A 19,159-nucleotide genomic window follows, 5' to 3' on the forward strand; every position below is an offset into this window, starting at 1 on the left:
GAAAAGCATCCACTACCTCAGTCCTTGGCAGGATGAAGCACTCTGGGCACAAAGCCCCCTCCAGAACCAGTGGAGAAAGGCATCCACTACCTCGGTCCTTGGCAGGATGAAGCACCCTGGGCACAAAGCTCCCTCCAGAACCAGTGGAGAAATGCATCCACTACTTCAGTCCTTGGCAGGATGAAGCACTCTGGGCACCAAGCCCCCTCCAGAACCAGTGGAGAAAGGCATCCACTCACCCTATCCTTGGCAGGATGAAGCACTCTGGGCACCAAGCCCCCTCCCTCCAGAACCAGTGGAGAAAGGCATCCACTCACCCTGTCCTTGGTAGGATGAAGCACTTTGGGCAAAAAGCCCCCTCCAGAACCAGTGGAGAAAGGCATCCAATACCTCAGTCCCTGGCAGGATGAAGCACTCTGGGCACAAAGCCCCCTCCAGAACCAGTGGAGAAAGGCATCCACTACTTCAGTCCTTGGCAGGATGAAGCACTCTGGGCACAAAGCCCCCTCCAGAACCAGTGGAGAAAGGCATCCACTCAACCTATCCTTGGCAGGATGAAGCACTCTGGGCACCAAGCCCCCTCCCTCCAGAACCAGTGGAGAAAGGCATCCACTCACCCTATCCTAGGCAGGATGAAGCACTCTGGACACCAAGCCCCCTCCAGAACCAGTGGAGAAAGGCATCCACTACCTCAGTCCTTGGCAGGATGAAGCACTCTGGGCACAAAGCCCCCTCCAGAACCAGTGGAGAAAGGCATCCACTACCTCAGTCCTTGGCAGGATGAAGCACTCTGGGCACAAAGCCCGCTCCAGAACCAGTGGAGAACTGTTATCCACTTGTGAGACTGTGGCTTTGCACTCCCCAGGATACAGCAGTGGGCAAACCACCCACTGTAAAGACTTGTGAGACTGTGGCTTTGCACTCCCCAGGATACAGCAGTGGGCAAACCACCCACTGTAAAGACGTGTGAGACTGTGGCTTTGCAATCCCCAAACCACCCACTGTAAAGACTTGTGAGACTGTGGCTTTGCACTCCCCAGGATACAGCAGTGGGCAAACCACCGACTGCAAAGACTTGTGAGATTGTGGCTTTGCACTCCCCAGGATACAGCAGTGGGCAAACCACCCACTGTAGAGACTTGTGAGACGGTGGCTTTGCACTCCCCAGGATAGAGCAGTGGGCATGGAGGCCCCTCGTGGATCAGGCGTCGTGCAGTCATCCGGCTGAGGTGCCCCCCCTTCCCTTCCCCCTGTGGTGCCTGTTGTATTTCTATCTGATGCCCCAGCAGTGTTCTCTCCGTTTTGATCGGGTATCTTGTGTGGGCCTCACCCGTGCATTTTGGGCCCAGTGGTCCACGGACTATATAGGTGCAGTACCTGGACTTGGATTCTTGTTGTATATATTTGTAAATAGTGTATATATATTTATGTGTACAGGATTTGAATAGATTACAATTGTTACAGTCATTTCCTTTTGTCTTTGCATTCTTCCGGGTGGGGGTTGGGGGGTGTAAATGTAATGTTTCAGCATGTATTGGTGTGTATGTTGTTGTGTGTGAGGGTGGGGGTGTTGCGTGTTTCGTGTGTGTGTCACTCTCTTTTGCGTCCCCCCTCCCCAGTGTCGTAGGTGCAGTACTCACTGTGGTCTTCGCCGCCGGCGTTCGTGCTCCTGGTAGAGGAGCAGGAAGACAAAGGCAGGGAGTATTTGGAGTTCAGGGTTGTAATGACCACCTATATTTGGATTAGCACCTTTATCGATGAGCATCGCCCATAATTTGCTTCTGTCCACATTGTCAAAAGCTGCTGTTAGATCCATAAATGACAAATAAAGACACCCTTGCTTCGCCCCCACATTGTTTTCTCTAATCAGGTGAAGGTTTAAACATTGGTCGACTGTCCCCACCGCCGTCCTGAAGCCAAACTGAGACTTGGAGATAATGATATTGTCTAGAGCCCAGGCTTCCAAATGGTCCAGGAAGATTCTCCCAAAAATCTTTTTGCGGTGGCATCAATCAGAGGAATTGGAAGATAACAAGCAGAATCACTACGGTCTCCTTTCTTAAAGATTGGTACAATAATGGCACTAGACCATGATGGAGGGGGGACAGAGGTTGATGCAGCTCTGAAAACGTTTACCAAAATTGGTGCCCAAAGATCAATGTTGTACTTAAAGAGATCAGCTGGGACCCCATCTGGCCCTGGAGCCTTATCTGGCAATGAGCCCTTAATAACTAGAATGACATCGTTCAGGTGAATGTCCAGTTCCTCAATGCCAGGAATGGCAGGGGCATTTACGACGGTCATTTCACAGTCATCCGAATGACCTACATATAGCTTTGTAAAATGATTGACCCATCTCTGCTCTGGGATGTGTACCTCAAAACCTTTGTTTGCATCAGAGCTAAAAAAAAGGGGTATTGACAACTTTCCAAAAGAGTGGATTTTAACACCTGCATGAGATTTGCATGGGCGTAAGTGGTTGATTTATCGAACCATTTGCAAGTTTGATTTTGGGAGATTGGGTAGGTAGAGTTAAATGTGTCCTAACTGCCATGCAGATGTCTGCGAAAGCTCCCAGGATCTGAGACGGGGTAACTCAGTGTTTAGGCAGATTTCAAAGGTGTCCAAGTTTTTGCCCACAACCCTACTTAGGAGAGTTTGTCTGTCTACATTTTGCCATTTACATAGCACACCTTTATTCCTATGGTATTCCAAAGGGTCTCCTATTTTCTGCAGACTTCTCTTTTTGAAACCATATTGGAATTAAAGGACCAGCAGATAATGATCGCTGAGGCCACTCTTAAAAGAACCCAGTTTGTCCCGCCAAGTCCATGACATCATTACGTGATCAATTACAGACCAGCCCCCTCTCTCAATTAAAATAATATCAGGGGATGTAAAGGTAGGTGAGATGCCACTTGCCAAAACTAAATCATGAGCTCTCATAAAATTATTTAACTTGTCCCCACAGGGGTTGTGGGTAAAGTGGAAATAGTTGCAATCATCTTCATCATTTAATCCACAGATCTTATTGTCCCCTGTGGAACAAAGGGAGACTTTGAAATCCCCACCCCATATAATTATAAAATCCTTTTAGCCCGCCAAACCAGGAATCAGCCCCTATATCTGTTCTGAGTGGGGATAGAACATTTTCGGCCATTACCAGGGTTGCTGCTGACGCCCTTGGGTGGCTAATAAAAATAGCCCAGTGGTACAGCCTGGATGTTGACATTACTTTCCTGCGCGGTTTCACACTGCTTGAGTATCCAGTGTGCCTGCTGTGGATTTTTAAAATGTACTACCACACAATCACCTGGGAGGCTTTTCTTACTGTTACCCAGCCAAACGTCCGTCCTTACTCCAATAATACCACTCCAAAGGCACTCACTGCCCCCCCAGTGTTTAATTTAGCCAATGGACTACTTTATTTTTAAGTTGGTCATCCTGCTCGTTAGTATTGAGTGACAGGGATGGGATATTTTTTAGCACAATTACGTAGGGGGTACATTGAGGTGGAAGTTGCAGAGTTTGTAGGTTCTTTCCCTTAGGTGAATTATGTGCTTTAAACTCCATCATCCCTGTACTCCCAGGGACCTGTCCTCTCCCATTTTTACCTAGAGGTGCAAATAAGGATTTAGCTGGAATTCTACTGCTATTAGCGGGCTGGTCCATGGGGGTATTTATCAGCTTATTCAGTCTTTCTGATCTAGGATAATGGAGGATAATGGCCCTTAATGTACCACAGCACAATGTTCTGCTGCTGTGCCTGGGGGACAGATCACTGTGTCCGGCTCCGTGCTCGGGGTAAGGGCTGGGCTACACTTTGTAGATTCTAGTAAGTGTTTTAGTGAGGAGCCTATACTCCACAACAAGTTTACTAGAGGTTTAAGGGCTCTCTCTAACATGGATTCAATGTAGGCTTTGTCCCCAAGTTCGGCCTCAGGATCTTGAGGACCCACAGGTTCCACCCTTTGTTTTTTCCCAGCTATAGGTGGCTTACAGACCAGGGAATTGCCCCACTTAGACCCGTTGGATTTGGAGGCTATTGACTTGAACATGCTCGAATTCCAAGGGGTGGACTTCCTGTTTTATAGGGGGAGAAGCAGGATCTTCCTCACACACAATGGTGTCTTTATCCATAATGGACAGGTTGTCTTCTCTACCGGATGAGAAGTTAAGTTTGTCCTGCAAGACACAACCCTTTCGTGTGCTTGTTATCTTGCGCCCCTTCTTTGGCTTACTAGCCTCCAGGCGGTTCCTGCCCTCCTCCCCTCCCAGAGTTACAATGTCACTAGATTTGGACATGGGAGGTGGCGAGGAAACAGGTGTTTTCCTTAATACCCCCAGTCTTTCTTCGACCGATTCAATTTCGGTGTTTAATGCGGACATGGCCATGGTAAGGTATGATACTATGGAAGCTGTAGGGTTAGTATCTTTCGAAGGAAGTCATAGCGCTCTCCTTTCTTTTGCCCATTTTAACTTGAGTGCACTAGAACCCAGAGGAAGAAAACAGCAATATGATGTAAAGTAATGTAGAACACCAACAGGGCCTGCTTGATGATAGATGTTATGGGGGTGGCCCAGCCCAGCCTCCTTCTGGCTCTGACAGGCGTGGACGGGCCTGCCCTTGGCCTGGGCTTTGCCCAGGCACAGCCCGCACTGCGGTGTCCCCCTAGCGCTTTATAGCACTTGCAGGCAAGTGAGTGGGTGCAGCTAGAGCTCAAAATGGTCGCCTCCTGGGGCCAAAAGCAGTCTGAGACTCATAGTCCCACTTTCAATGTTCAGCACGTCACTGAAAAGTGTCATCCATACCCAAGTGCTCCAAAAGCTGCTGGAAGAAAAGGGTAGGGTCTCCTCTCATACCCAGCGAACCAGGTGAGAGTCCCTCTTCTCCTCCCTCTACAAGGGATACAGCATTCAGCGATTCCTTATCAACAAAGCACCTGATTCAGCAGCAAAGTTCAGACAGAAAGCGTTCTCAAGTAGAAAGCAGAGAACATGAAGAAGAAGACACATCTAAGACCGACTTTCAAAGTAGATCCCTGCAGCTCCTGCAGCCCCCACCAGCCTGACAAAGGTACAGTGTTGAAATCTAAATCCACTCAACATATTTCAAAGATCATTGAGTATGTATGGGGTCATCATGTGCAGAAGGACACACACAAACAAAAATATGTTCAAATTGCACATCAGAATGTATTTAGAGTACTGTGAAAATTGGGTTACATGTTTTGGAAAGATCAGGACAATAATATTAAGTAACAGAATGTTTTTCACATCTTTGAGTATTGACATACTTTTAAAGTGGACATCTGCATCGCAGTTGCAAAATATGTTGTAAGGAAGATCTAGAGAGTATTGAAAGAGACCAGCAGGCTGCAGCTACATAATACCTATGGACTAAAATCTGATAACTGAAGTTGTGCTGCCTCTATCAATTTTCCAATTGACCCTGAAGGGGGAGACCTGTCTGCTCAGGCCATGGATTGTTGTAGCTTAATATAGTTATTATTATATAAGTAGAGGGGATTTTTCTCCATTAAAACAGACGTTAATGAACTACCGAACTGGAAACAGGACGCTGCTAGAGGGACTCACCAGGAACCACCTTGGACTGCTGTGCTGACCTGTGACCTGCTGGGTCATTAGGAGGAACTTTCACTATCTGCATCTCTTGTGCAGGCCTGTTTTTGGGCCTTGCAGCCCTGTGCTCCCCCTTTCTGTCTCTAGGGACTGGGTGCTGTGGCCCCTACCCCCCTGCGCTTCATTTGATTGATGTAGCACATGAGAAGTGCTTTTTCCCTACTCGCTGGAGTGCCTGGAGTAGCACTCTTTGAGATTTGCCCATCGTGCTGCAAGAGCGTTCTTCGGTGTCCCCCTGATGGAGAAAGCACTGTTGCGACACGAGATCCACGAGTGCGTCTGAAACGTACTGTCCCAAGTGCCCCCGGGGCGCGTGCCAATGAAATCAGGAGGGATTCCCCAGTAATTGTGTCCCCGGGGGACTAGGGCGATCTCAGGAGTCCTGGCGGGGCACAGGAAGGCACCCACTTTGGGTTTCTCACCACTGCGACCCAGGGAGCAGCTACAATTGCCTGCCAACCAGGCAGGGAAGAAGAGCGGCCAGCCCGAGGCGTGAGAGGCTTCCGAGCCTCTCTCCTCTTGCCAGGAGGCAGGAGAGCCTCATTAGAGGCTCCACCCAGCCAAGAAGGTGTGCACGGATCCCCCAGATGAGGAGGGGGCACCCAAGAAGCAGGACACGGGGAGACAAGGCTAAGGCCCTCTTCCCTGGTCACCGCGATAGGAGCGCAGGAGCTCTATGTGTGTAGAAATCAAGGACACCTTTTCTCCCCCCCCCCCACTAGTATACCGCATGGGCATCAGGCCTGTTTGGCTAGCCATCCAGAGGTTCCCAGTCATGTCTCCATTATTCCTGAGTGTCCCCTACTCAGAGCATAGGAGCTCCCGTGTTTCACCTATGGGATTAGGGTTACAACCCCTTGTATAATATGGGTAATGGGGCGTGATGGATAATATTTTGACTTCCTGGTGATATGATGGCTTAGGTGGGCATTTATGATGTTGTTCGGCATTTATAGCAACATGTGTTTCCTAGGGCAAATGCATTCTGGATGATATGATTTTTCAGACTTGCCATATAGTTTTTAATGTTCCTGGTATGGGCATTTATGATATTTTTCTGACAAGTGCATATTTATAGTAATGTTTTCCTAACTACTGCTTATGTTGCAGAATAATAAGTAACCTGTGTCTTATGTGTGACTACTGCTGATTTCTGCAGGGTAACAGTATTATGTAATGTCCTGACAACTGCTTGGGTAGCAGGGTATTACTGTCATGTTATGTTTTGTCTAATGATGTTGTGAACAATACAGATTATTTTTATATAACTTGGTGTTGTGTTCCCTTTGTGGTGTATTTAATGCATCACATGTGTTGTGTGTGTTGTGCAAATGCTTCACACATTGCCTCCGGGATAGGCCTGACTGCTCATGCCAAGCTATCAACGAGGTGAGCAGGGGTTATCTTGGACGTGTAACTCCCTTGCCCCGACTAGAGTGGGTGGGTTCTGCCTGGCTTAGGTACATAACCTAGCCAACCAGCAACCCCATTTCTAACATGCTCCAACACCTAAGCGAGGCGCTATAAAACAAATAAAGTATATGTGAGAGATGGGCTATGGAGAAATGAGAGGCATTGTTGGAGAGTGATGGTGAGGGAATCTTTGAAGAACCCCAATAAAGATGACAGTATCCTGGTGCACTGTAAGGTCATCACTTACTATGCTTTAAAAACTAAGATAATTGAACAGATATTGAAAAATGTGATGTAGCATGCACTGTTTTTCCAACACAAAAGGATGATGGACGGAGTGCTGACAATGCAAATACTCACCCCCAGTCACAGATCTGGGTTTAATCCATCGTTCTTTTGCTCACCATGCCACCCCAGTTTGGACTGCAAATCAGTCTTGACCCTGTTCCTTATGGGAACAGACCAGCTCGAACTGCCAGGCCAGGTCCTCCCTGGACCGGAAACAAGCATCCTGGGACCGGTTTCAGGGTATCACCCTTCTTCAGCCAGGCTAGCTTGATTCCAGTGGCACAGTGAGAAAGGGACCCACGTCTGGGCATACCCATGCACTGTTTTTGCCATTTTGTCCCAAATTTCCTTGCAGCAGGGAGAACAGCCTCAAACTATTTCCGTAGTGAGGCTCTCTCTATGCATCACTATGAGGGGTGGTCAGACAAAATTTGCCAGGTTTGCTTTGGTTTTCCAGTCTGGCTCTGTATATCTGGATCCTAAATTGGGGATTAGTGGTCTCCACAGCCATGTGATAAGTAAGCTCTGTACAAGTCCTATACGCCTTCCGGAAACACTGACCTCTTGTGCACTGTCAAAATGTCAACTTGCTAGTAAGAATTCTCAATCGGTGGCTGGTGATGGCGCTTTCCTTTACAAATGTCAATTAAAGTGTTTCTGATGTTTTTAGACCTGACACATTTTGAGACGTTGTTACTGTGTGAGAAGGGAGACATGCCTTTAAGGGGAGGACCTTCATCTCTAGCACAGCCCAAGGCACTTTTAAATTAATTGCCTCCTAGCACACAACCCCATACGGGCGTCCCTCACCCATTTTCTGCCCTGCCAACACCAAACACAAAGCTGCTGAGGCCATCGCTGATGTCCTTGGGAGGTTTCACACCTTGCAATGGACATCAGCTGTGCAGAACCTGAAAACAATTAGCTGGAAACCTGGGGCGATATTTATGGGATTTGTGGTACAAGGCAGTGCAGCAAGTCACCTTGCTGCGCTGCCCTGCATCAGAGGGAAAGGGCAGAAATGCACCGTATTTATCATACATGGCTTATTCCTGTCCTTTCCTCCTGTGCTGATGGCCTTTTGACAGCTTAGCACCAATGCAGGCACCCTTGCGCCATGGTGAAAGGGTGACTGCGTTGCATGCAGGATTGTTTTTATACAAGAAGGAACACCTCACATAGAAGGAGAGAGAACAAAACAAGGAGAAATAAAGATATTTCTCCTTGTTACACTTCTGCTGGGTGAGGCGTATCTTTTTGTCGCATTCCCCGGTTTACAAGTTCTTGTAAATCTGGGAATGCATCAAAATCGATGGATGTTGTTTGGGAACACCCAGGCGCCACCCAGGGAAATGCATCCCCAGCACAAAGTAATGTAACGCAGTAATTTGTGCTGCATTACATTTCTCGAGATTTATAAAGGCATACATGGCCACACAAAGTCGCCTTGCGTGACTTCATAAATCTCACCTAAAGTTTGCATGGCTCTTGCAACACATTGCGTGGCGCAAGAGCAACGCAAACAAGGACAAAAATATGGCCCCTGGTCTCTGCAGGGGTTTCCAGCTAATTGTTTGCACACCATGTGATATCGGCTCCTCACCAGATGACCCTGTGAAGGGAGCTAATATTGTGTGACACACGGTGGCGCCATGTGAGTTTGAAAATAATTTTGTTACTTTTCAACTGGAATGGAGCCAACAGATTTATAATGCAAACCATAAAGAACATTAGGCTTTACAATGAAATGGAACAAATAGTGTTTTAAAACCCAAAAGGTTTACTTAGGATTTAAAATATTTACGGAAGACAAAATGAATAATTAAGATCAGTCAACTAGTCATTTATATCAAGAAAATATCATGAAGTTCAGAGTAAGATGCAGGAAAGTATTAAGCAGGACCAGATGTAATTAAGTTTTAGTGAGTACAACAAGTCATAAATCAAAGAGCATGTCGAAGGAAAATGAACCCACAACCCCCAAGAAGGTGCTTTTTTATAATACAAAATACAATTAAAATAATAATTTGTTACACTTGTGTGTGGGCCCCACGACTTGAACAAATCATACTATATAAGAAAGAACGATACCGTTTCTGAGTTCACATCCTTAACGTTATCCCACACATTCACATAATGCAGTCCCCACCCTGGTGCTCTTATGCACCTCAGTAGTTAGTGCAAATGTTTTTAATTAATGCACAAACACTGGTTCTCATAATATAAAATCATACTAAAGTCCCAATAGGTAAACCAATGAAGAAAATTCGCTCTCAGGGAAATAGTGTGCTACAGGACTCTAAAGAAAAGCAACTTCATTCTGTGTCTGGGAAAGTGACATTAAATCTCAAAACATGTTTTTTTTTAAATTGCTTACGCATGAACGTCTGTTTGCAGGCTGAGACAGAAGGAAAAAGATGACTGTGTGTATTTAAGAATGGATGAAAGCAACATTAGGTATTTTGAAAAATGAAGGCCTACGTTATCCAATGTTAGAATAAATGTAATCACTTATAGATACATTAAACAAACTCTCTGTCACTGGCATGATTTCTAGTGAAGACATTTAGGCCCTCATTCTGACCTTGGCGGTCTTTTCGCAAGACCGCCGAGTTACCGCCGCGGTGAAGACCGCCGACCGCGGCGGTATGCCGCTGTGCGCATTCTGACCGCTGGGAGCGTTCCGCCGGAAAACCGCCAGCAGCCACACTGGCGGTCGGCGGGAAAGTGGAGACTGGTCAACCTCCACCGCCACGCCAGCAGAACACCGCCCACAGAATTACGACCCACATTTCTGTGTGGCGGTCTTCTGTTGGCGGTCTTCTGTTGGCGGTCACCTCCCCATGGCTCCCGTCGCCTCCCGGAGGACCAACGCACAAGGTAAGTTGACCGTCCGTGAGGGGAGGGGGTGGGGGGGTGTTGTGTGATGTGGGCGTGCATGGGGGTGTGCGTGTGAGTGTGTAGAGGGGGTGTGTGAGTGCGTGTATGCGGGCGGGGGGTGCTGCTGTGTCTATGGGTAATGTGTGCTGTTCGGCAGGTGCGCATGTCTGCATGTATGTGTGCGGGTATGTGTCCCCGTTGTGTATGTGTGTGTAGGGGGTGTGTATATGTGCGTGTTGGGGGTGTGTGCATGTCGGGGTGCATGTATGTGCATGTCGGGGTGGGGGTGGGGAGGGGGTTCGTACCACCTCTGGGGGGTGGCAGGGGGGTGGAGGGTGTGGGGGGAGGACTCGGGTGGGTAGTGGGGGGTGGGGGAGACCCCTATCAGTGCCAGGGAAGGAATTCCCTGGCCCCGATAGTGCTTACCGCCATGGTTCGCACGGCGGTTCCCGCCCGCAAGAAACCGCGGCGGTAGGCAGGGTCATAATACCCTTGGCGGTCTTGGGACGACCGCCGGGCCGGAGTGCGCAAACTCCAGCCCCGCGGTCATGACCGCTGTGGCGGTCGGAGTGGAGAAGTGGCGGTCGGTCGCGGCGGGGACCGCCGCGGTCAGAATGCCATTTTTAATACCGCCGGTCTGTTCGCGGTCCGACCGCCGTCTCTCCGCCGACCGCCAGGGTCAGAATGAGGGCCTTAATTTGGATATACAAGGAACTCTGCAGTGCTTTTGAAACCAGTGCACTGCTACAACTCTTACTCCCAACCCCCTAACAAAAGCAATTGCACCCTTCAGCCTACCGGGAAAACGCCAGGTGCAGCCAGTCCGGCCTTGCAGATAGAGAATCCATCCATCTTTACTGAGGAAGAGACAGGGCTCATGTGAATGCTGTTTTTCTTCTATTTATACAAACTTAAAGAATAGACCTACCAAACATGGAGAGGACCCCACAGGCCAGCCAGACGATGAGGGAGACGCCGATGTTGCCCGAGTTCTTCAGCACCCCCTTGGGAGAGATGAAGATGCCGCTGCCGATGATGGTGCCGACATTGAGGGAGATGGCCCGCAGCAGCGTGATCTTCCTCTTCAGATAAACCTTCCCCTCGTTCTTCTCTTCCTCCCTACAATTTTCCTGAGAGATCTCCATCTCGTTTCCTCTCACCTGACCTTTCCTCTCCTCTGTCTGTTCCTCTCACTGGGTCGGGGTACTAACAGCATCTAATATGAATAAAACATTTTAGATTGCTAAAATGTCGCATTTGCAATTGCAGTGGCCATAGGCATGGTAGCTGGCTATGTGTTTATGTCACATTTCATGTTGAAATTTGCAAATATGACTCAAATGTGGTAAACATCCTTAAATATTTATGCATGCTGACTGTTTGCATTTTTAATTAGAGTCATCGCCAAAGGACATATCAGTGCCACGTTACAAAACTAAAGTCAGCTTCATTTTATTATGTTCATTTTTGCTCAGACTCACAGGATATTGGTTCTTTGCCTCAACTGGAACCTGGATTCCCAGTTCCGAAGTCGGCAACTCTGGCCCATGGTCATATTGCCTACACTCCCCAGTGAACATATTGTCTATCAGCTACATTACCTGTGAAGGACTGTAATCAGCCTCCATTTTAGAACGGAATGGGTGACAGCTATAATTTTGCATCTCAGCTAGTAAGGCAGATCTAATACATACTTAGGCCCTCATTTCTACACTCGGCCGACCGCCAATATTGGACCGACAGTCGGCCGCCTATGCGGCCAGGAACCCGCCGGCCGCATTTGGACATCCCCGCTGGCCCAACGGGGAGCAGGGCCATAACATTGCAGCCGGCTCCTAATGGAGCCGGCGGCAATGTGGCGGGTGCAGCAGCACCCGTCATGCTTTCCACTGTCTGCCAAGCAGACAGTGGAAATCGCGATGGGGCTGTGCCTGGGGGCCCCTGCACTGCCCATGCCAAGTGCATGGGCAGTGCAGGGGGCCCCCCGAGTCCCCTTACTGCCAGCCTTTCCATGGAAGTGTTTACCGCCACGGACAGGCTGGCGGTAAGGGGAGTCGAAATCCACAGGGCAGCGCTGCCCTGGTGGATTGCGACCGCTGGGACCGCCATGGCGGTATACCGCCGGTCCCGGCAGTATGACCGTGGAGGAATGGAAGTACCGCCAGCCTGTTGGCAGTACTTAAGCCACTTTAACCCTGGTGGTCACCGACCGCCAGGGTTAAAATGAGGGCCTTAATCGTGTTATGACATTTGCAGGGGTGGCTCCTCTATAAGGGCGGAGGAGCATCGTCCCCCCTGCCAGCAGCGGCATCTGCAAAATCTTTTAAAGAAAAGGATAATAAACTGTGTTTATTATCCTTTTCTTTGAAGGGGCAGAGCCACGGGCTTGACATGTGTAGGAGGCTGGCCTGGTTTGTAGTGGGTACCTTGGGTACGTACACCTTATACCAGGTCCACTTATCCCTTATTAGTGAAATGTAGTAGTGTTCTAGCAGCTTAGGCTGAGTGAGGTAGCTATAGCAGAGCAGCTTAGGCTGAACCAGGAGACATGCAAAGCTCATGCAATACCACTTATAGTTACCCAGTACTTATTTACAAGTAAAGAAAATACTCAGTGTTACCAAAAATAAAGGTATTTATCTTGGTGACACTATACCAAAAATATCTAAGAGACAATACTCCTTCTGGAGGTAAGTATTATAAACAATATATACACTATATTGTCCAAAATTAGACAAGTAAATAGTCATAGAACAATGCAAACAGTAGGAAATCCTATAGAATGCAATGGGAGAAAATAGGTCTAGGGGCAACACAATCCATATACTAAAAAAGTGGGATGTGAATCACAAAATCCCCTCTAGACAAGTGTAGTGTGTGCAGAATCACTGGGAGAGTAAGAATACAGTAAAGGTAAGTAAATAACCCCACCCCAGAGCCCAGAAAAGCAGGAGTAAAGTACTGCAAGTTTCCTTAGGATACACTACACCTTGTTTTGGGGATTGTGCAGCAGCCAACCAAGTCTGCAAAGAACAACTGCTGGATTATTGGACCTGAAGACCTGCAAAGAAAGGGGACCAAGTCCAGAAGTCGAAAGAAGTTCCAGGAAGGACGGGAGACCCTGCCAACCCAGAAAAGGGTGCAAAAGAAGAGTCCTTGGATAGTTGAAGATTGCAGAAATGCACCCTAGAAAGATGCCAGCGGGTTTCTGCATAAATCAAAAGATGTCCCACGGCGTGAAGATTGTTGCAGATGAGATTTCGTGTTGGGAGGTGCCAACAAGCCTTGGCTACAGCAAAAGTGCATTTTTCATCCAGGAGGGACCTCGGGGCCTCAACTCTGTGTGAGAAGGAAGAGGGGGCTCTCAGCACTTTAGCAAGCCCTCAGGATGCCAGCCAGCACCCTCAGAGGCCACAGGGTCCAGGTTCAAAGGAGGTGCAAAACACAGTTGATGCAGCACAACAAAAGAAGCACCCAAGCAGCCGGGAGAACAACTCAGCGAGTTGCGCGTCACAGGGTGGAGTGCTGGGGACCTGGGCCAGGCTGCGCATGAAGGAATTTTGCAAAGAGTGCACAGAGGCCTCAGGAGCCGAAGAAGACACAACAAACATGGGTACCATCGTTCTCAGGGAAGGCAAGGTCTTACCTCCTCCAAATTGCATCAGCAGGACCTCAGGACCGTCTATGTTGATGATGTCCACCCTCTGTGTCCTTAGGAGCACGCTCATCACTGTGAGAGGAGCCCCAGGGTACCAGTCGTTGCCTTGGAAGGTGCCTGCTTGGAGCAGGGGAGTGACTCTGTCACTCCATTGGAGATTTCTTCGGTCCTTCTGATGCAGGATGAAGGCAGGGAGTCCTCAGAGCATGCACACTGTGGAAACTGTTGCAGTTGCTGACTTGGAGCTGAGGTTGCTGAAGAAAAGTGTCTCTTGTAGACACTTTTTTGCAGCATTTCTTGGAGCAGGCTGCAGTTGATACGAGCTCAGAAGAGTCTGAAGTTGTTGCAGAGGATTCCTGAAGGAAACGTGCAAGCAGAATCTGAAGAGAACCCAGAGGAGAGACCATAAATAGCTCAGAGAGGGGGATTGGCTACCTTATCCGGTATGGACCTATCAGGAGGTGTCTCTGACGTCACCTGCTGGCACTGGCCACTCAGAGCCCTCCAGAGTGCCCCCACACCTTGCAAAGCAAGATGGCTGAGGTCTGGGACACACTGGAGGAGCTCTGGGCACCACCCCTGGGGTGGTGATTGACAGGGGAGTGGAAATGGCCCTGAACTATGTGGGGGCACCTTTGCTAGTGCAAGGGTGCCCTCACACTTAGTAACTTTGCACCTAACCTTCAGCAAGTAAAGGTTAGACATATAGGTGACTTATAAGTTACTTAAGTGCAGTGAAAATGGATTTGAAATAGTGTGTGCACTATTTCACACAGGCTACAATGGCAGTCCTGTGTAAGGGTTTGTCTGAGCTCCCCATGGGTGTCAAAAGAAATGCTTCAGCCCATATGGATCTCCTGGAACCCCAATGCCCTGGGTACCTAGGTACCATATACTAGGGACTTATAAGGGGGGTCCAGTATGCCAATTGAAATTGGTAAATGAAGTCACTGGCCTACAGTGACAACTTTAAAAGCAGAGAGAGCATAAGCACTGAGGTTCTGATTAGCAGAGCCTCAGTGACATAGTTAGGCACTACACAGACATACATATTAGGCCACAAACTATGAGCACTGGGGTCCTGGCTAGCAGGATCCCAGTGAGACAGGCAAAACACACTGACATATAGGTTTTTATTTATGAGCACTGGGGTCCTGGCTAGCAGGATTCCAGTGACACAGTAAAAACACGCTGACACACACTCACAAACAGGCCAAAAGTGGGGGTAACCATGCTAGAAAGAGGCTACATTCCTACACAGTGCACTGAGGGGGAGTGCACAGGTGACCACTCCTCCCCCAACTCTAGCACAGATGGCTCATCAGGATATGCAGGCTACAACCAGCTCCCTTTGTCCCACCGTCTAGAGGGGATTCACAAACAGTCCAAACTGAACCAGACAGGGAATCCACAAACAGGAAGAGTCACAGAATGGTCTAAGCAAGAAAATGCCTACTTTCTAAAAGTGGCATTTTCAAACTAATGATCTAAAAACCAACATAACTATAAGATGTATTTTTAAATTGTGAGCTCAAGAGACCCCAAACTCCTTATTTCTATCTGCCCTGAAAGGGAATCTTCACTTTAATAATATTTAAAGGCAGCCCCCATGTTGACCTGTAAGAGAGATACACCTTGCAACAGTAAAAAAAATAATTTAGCAGTATTTCACTGTTAGGACATGTAAAACACATCAGTACATGTCCCACCTTTATCATACACTGCACCCTGCCCATTGGGCTACCTAGGGGCTACCTTAGTGGTGCCTTACATGTATGAAAAGATAAGGTTTAGGCCTGGCAAGTGGGTACACTTGCCAAGTCGAATTGGCAGTTTAAATCTGCACACACAGACACTTCAGTGGCAGATCTGAGCCATGTTTACAGGGCTACTCATGTGGGTGGCACAACCAGTGCTGCAGGCCCTCTAGTAGCATTTGATTTACAGGCTCTGGGCACGTCTAGTGCACTTTACTAGGGACTTACTAGTAAATCAAATATGCCAATCATGGATAAGCCAATTACATATACATTTTACACAGGAGTAATTGCACTTTAGCACTGGTTAGCAGTGGTAAAGTGCCCAGAGTATTAAAAACAGAGTCCAGCACACATCCACAACCTGGGAAGCCGATGCAAAAAGTTAGGGGAGACCACGCCAAGGATGCCAAGTCTAACAGCAAGGGTGAAGGGGTGAAAATGGTGATTGCTAGAACAGAGAGATAGAGCAAGAGCGAAGGTTCCAAATCACAGCCTAGACCCTTAATCCTTTATCCTGTGTGACATTTGTGAGAGGACGAGTATCATACCAGCCCTTAATGTGGCTCACCCACGCAACACACATGACAAGTGAACACCATGTGCATTGGCTGTTTTGAGTTCTCACACACAAATGAGGAGGTCTATTCCTGAGGGCGACGTCCCTGGATCTGTAAATAATGTGAAGGCCCGTAGGTTGCTTTCATAATTAACAGCCTGGCAGTGAGCACTAGAACTCAAGAAGCAGAGTGGAAGGAGAGGCATATAGGAAGGGTGAGGGGATAGAAAAGGACACATCGAAAATGAGAGGAGCAAAACCGGGAAGAGAGAAGAGGCCGGGGTGTGGAAATCGGGGATAAGGTAGAGAGATGTTTGAAAAGAGAGGGGTTTAGGGTGGTGCAAGGGAAGGGGAACGGAACTGAGAAGAGAGAAAGAGAGATTGAAGAGGTGAGGGGCCAAGTTAACCTGAGACAGAGGCAACAGAAATTGAAAACGAGAGGTGGTCTTGCAATGTCTCATGGGAATTTTACAGCTGTGGGCTCCTTCTCTTTGTTTAGCAGTGGCCACCCCGGGTCTGCATCAAAATGCATTGGGGCCTGGGCATCCTGCGTGAGTGTGTCTGAGAGGGCTGGTAGGACATCCTGCTCAGAACTGAAAAGCCGCTAGGTTGTGTGCATCAAGCAAAGAGGATGGTGCTGCTTCTGGGTAGCTTTTGTTTTATATCCTACATGTAAGGAACAGGAAACCTGGGGAGAGCTTCAATGAGAGAGCTAAATAAACAGGGACAAGAAAATGAACAACAGGGAAGGGGAAGCAAGACAATGTAGGGCAAGAAGGGGTGGAGCAAACAATGACGGTGAGAGGGGAGACAGATCTCCTGGTGTCTAAAAAAATTATGCGACCTATTGAGTGCTGGGAGGAATTGAAAAAAAAATATCTTGAAAATGAAGAGTTGCTACAGGAAGGACACTGGTCGGTAGCCACTGACCAGAGTTCACACGACGGCAAAGCAGAGCAACAAGGAGCAGGAAGTCAAAGCAGACAACCTGCTATCTAATCAGAAGCCGGTATATTAGAGAGACTTTGGACTGGGTCAATGGTAAGTTCAGGTAAGTAAGGAGTGGGGTCTAAGACATTTTTAAGAATTTTGTTTTAACAAATGACGTCACAAGCACAGCATGTAAGAGCGCGCCGTGCAGTCAAAACCTAAAAAGGAATATTTAGGAGCTTCTAATAAACTTAATCCACTTAATCAAAATGGAATAGTTGGGATGGGAATATCCCCTACATGGTGTACAGTCATGTTCTCCCGCCTTGAGTGTCTAACTGCTAGTATCCAGTCTCCTGATTTTTAGGTCTGGCCTAAATCTTTACCAGCCACATGTTTAACCCCTTCGCTGCCAGGCCTTTTCCCCCTCCTGTGCCGAGCCTTTTTTTGGCTATTTGGAGCAGTTCGCGCTTAGGCCCTCATAACTTTTTGTTCACGTAAGCTACCCACGCCAAATTTGCGTCCTTTTTTTCCAACATCCTAGGGATTCTAGAGGTACCCAGACTTTGTGGGTTCCCCAGAAGGAGGCCAAGAAATTAGCCAAAAAACAGTGAAAATTTCATTTTTTTAAAAAAAATTGGAAAAATGGGCTGCAGAAGAAGGCTTGTGGTTTTTTCCCTGAAAAGGGTATCAACAAAGGGTTTGCGGTGATAAAATCACCAGCTTCCCAGCTTTCAGGAACAGGCAGACTTGAATCAGAAAACCCAATTTTTCAACCCAATTTTGGCATTTTACTGGGACATACCCCATTTTTACGATTTTTTGTGCTTTCAGCCTCCTTCCAGTCAGTGACAGAAATGGGCATGAAACCAACGCTGGATCCCATAAACCGCAACATTTCTGAAAAGTAGACAAAATTCTGAATTCAGCAAGGGGTAATTTGTGTAGATCCTACAAGGGTTTCCTACAGAAAATAACAACTGAAAAAGAAAAATATTGAAATTGAGGTGAAAAAAACATCAATTTTTCTCTAAGTTTTACTCTGTAACTTTTTCCTGCAATGTCAGATTTTCGAAAGCAATATACCGTTACGTCTGCTGGACTCTTCTGGTTGCGGGGATATATAGGGCTTGTAGGTTGATCAAGAACTCTAGGTACCCAGAGCCAATAAATGACCTGCACCCTGCAGTGGGTTTTCATTCTATGCCGGGTATACAGCAATTCATTTGCTGAAATATAAAGAGTAAAAAATAGCTATCAAGAAAACCTTTGTATTTCCAAAATGGGCACAAGATAAGGTGTTGAGAAGCAGTGGTTATTTGCACATCTCTGAATTCCGGGGTGCCCATACTAGCATGTGAATTACAGGGCATTTCTCAAATAGACGTCTTTTTTACACACTGTCTTACATTTGGAAGGGAAAAATGTAGAGAAAGACAAGGGGCAATAACACTTGTTTTGCTATTCTATGTTCCCCCAAGTCTCCCGATAAAAATGATACCTCACTTGTGTGGGTAGGCCTAGCGCCCGCGACAGGAAACGCCCCAAAGCGCAACGTGGACACATCACAGAAAACAGACCTGTTTTTAGCAAAGTGCCTACCTGTAGATTTTGGCCTCTAGCTCAGCCGCCACCTAGGGAAACCTACCAAACCTGTGCATTTCTGAAAACTAGAGACCTAGGGGAATCCAAGATGGGGTGATTTGTGTGGCTCGGACCAGGTTCTGTTACCCAGAATCCTTTGCAAACCTCAAAATTTGTCTAAAAAAACACATGTTCCTCACATTTCTGTGGCAGAAAGTTCTGGAATCTGAGAGGAGCCACAAATTTCCTTCTACCCAGCGTTCCCCCACGTCTCCCGATAAAAATGATACCTCACTTGTGTGGGTAGGCCTAGCGCCCGCGACAGGAAACACCCCAAAGCGCAATGTGGACACATCACAGAAAACAGACCTGTTTTTAGCAAAGTGCCTACCTGTAGATTTTGGCCTCTAGCTCAGCCGCCACCTAGGGAAACCTACCAAACCTGTG

General features: G+C 47.7%; 1 protein-coding gene across 1 annotated transcript in view; it reads right to left on the reverse strand.

Annotated features, from left to right (window-relative positions):
- LOC138287453 (cystine/glutamate transporter-like) overlaps nt 1–11,458 on the reverse strand; it is a 348,836-nt gene extending 337,378 nt beyond the window's left edge. The window contains exon 1 of the mRNA XM_069227882.1: nt 11,153–11,458. Coding sequence (XP_069083983.1) covers nt 11,153–11,369 — 217 coding nt within the window. The 5' untranslated portion in view covers nt 11,370–11,458. The remainder of the gene's footprint in view (nt 1–11,152) is intronic.
- Nucleotides 11,459–19,159: the final 7,701 nt, after the last annotated feature.

The sequence above is a fragment of the Pleurodeles waltl genome, chromosome 4_1 (genome assembly GCF_031143425.1).
Source record: "Pleurodeles waltl isolate 20211129_DDA chromosome 4_1, aPleWal1.hap1.20221129, whole genome shotgun sequence".
Classification (NCBI taxonomy): domain Eukaryota; kingdom Metazoa; phylum Chordata; class Amphibia; order Caudata; family Salamandridae; genus Pleurodeles; species Pleurodeles waltl.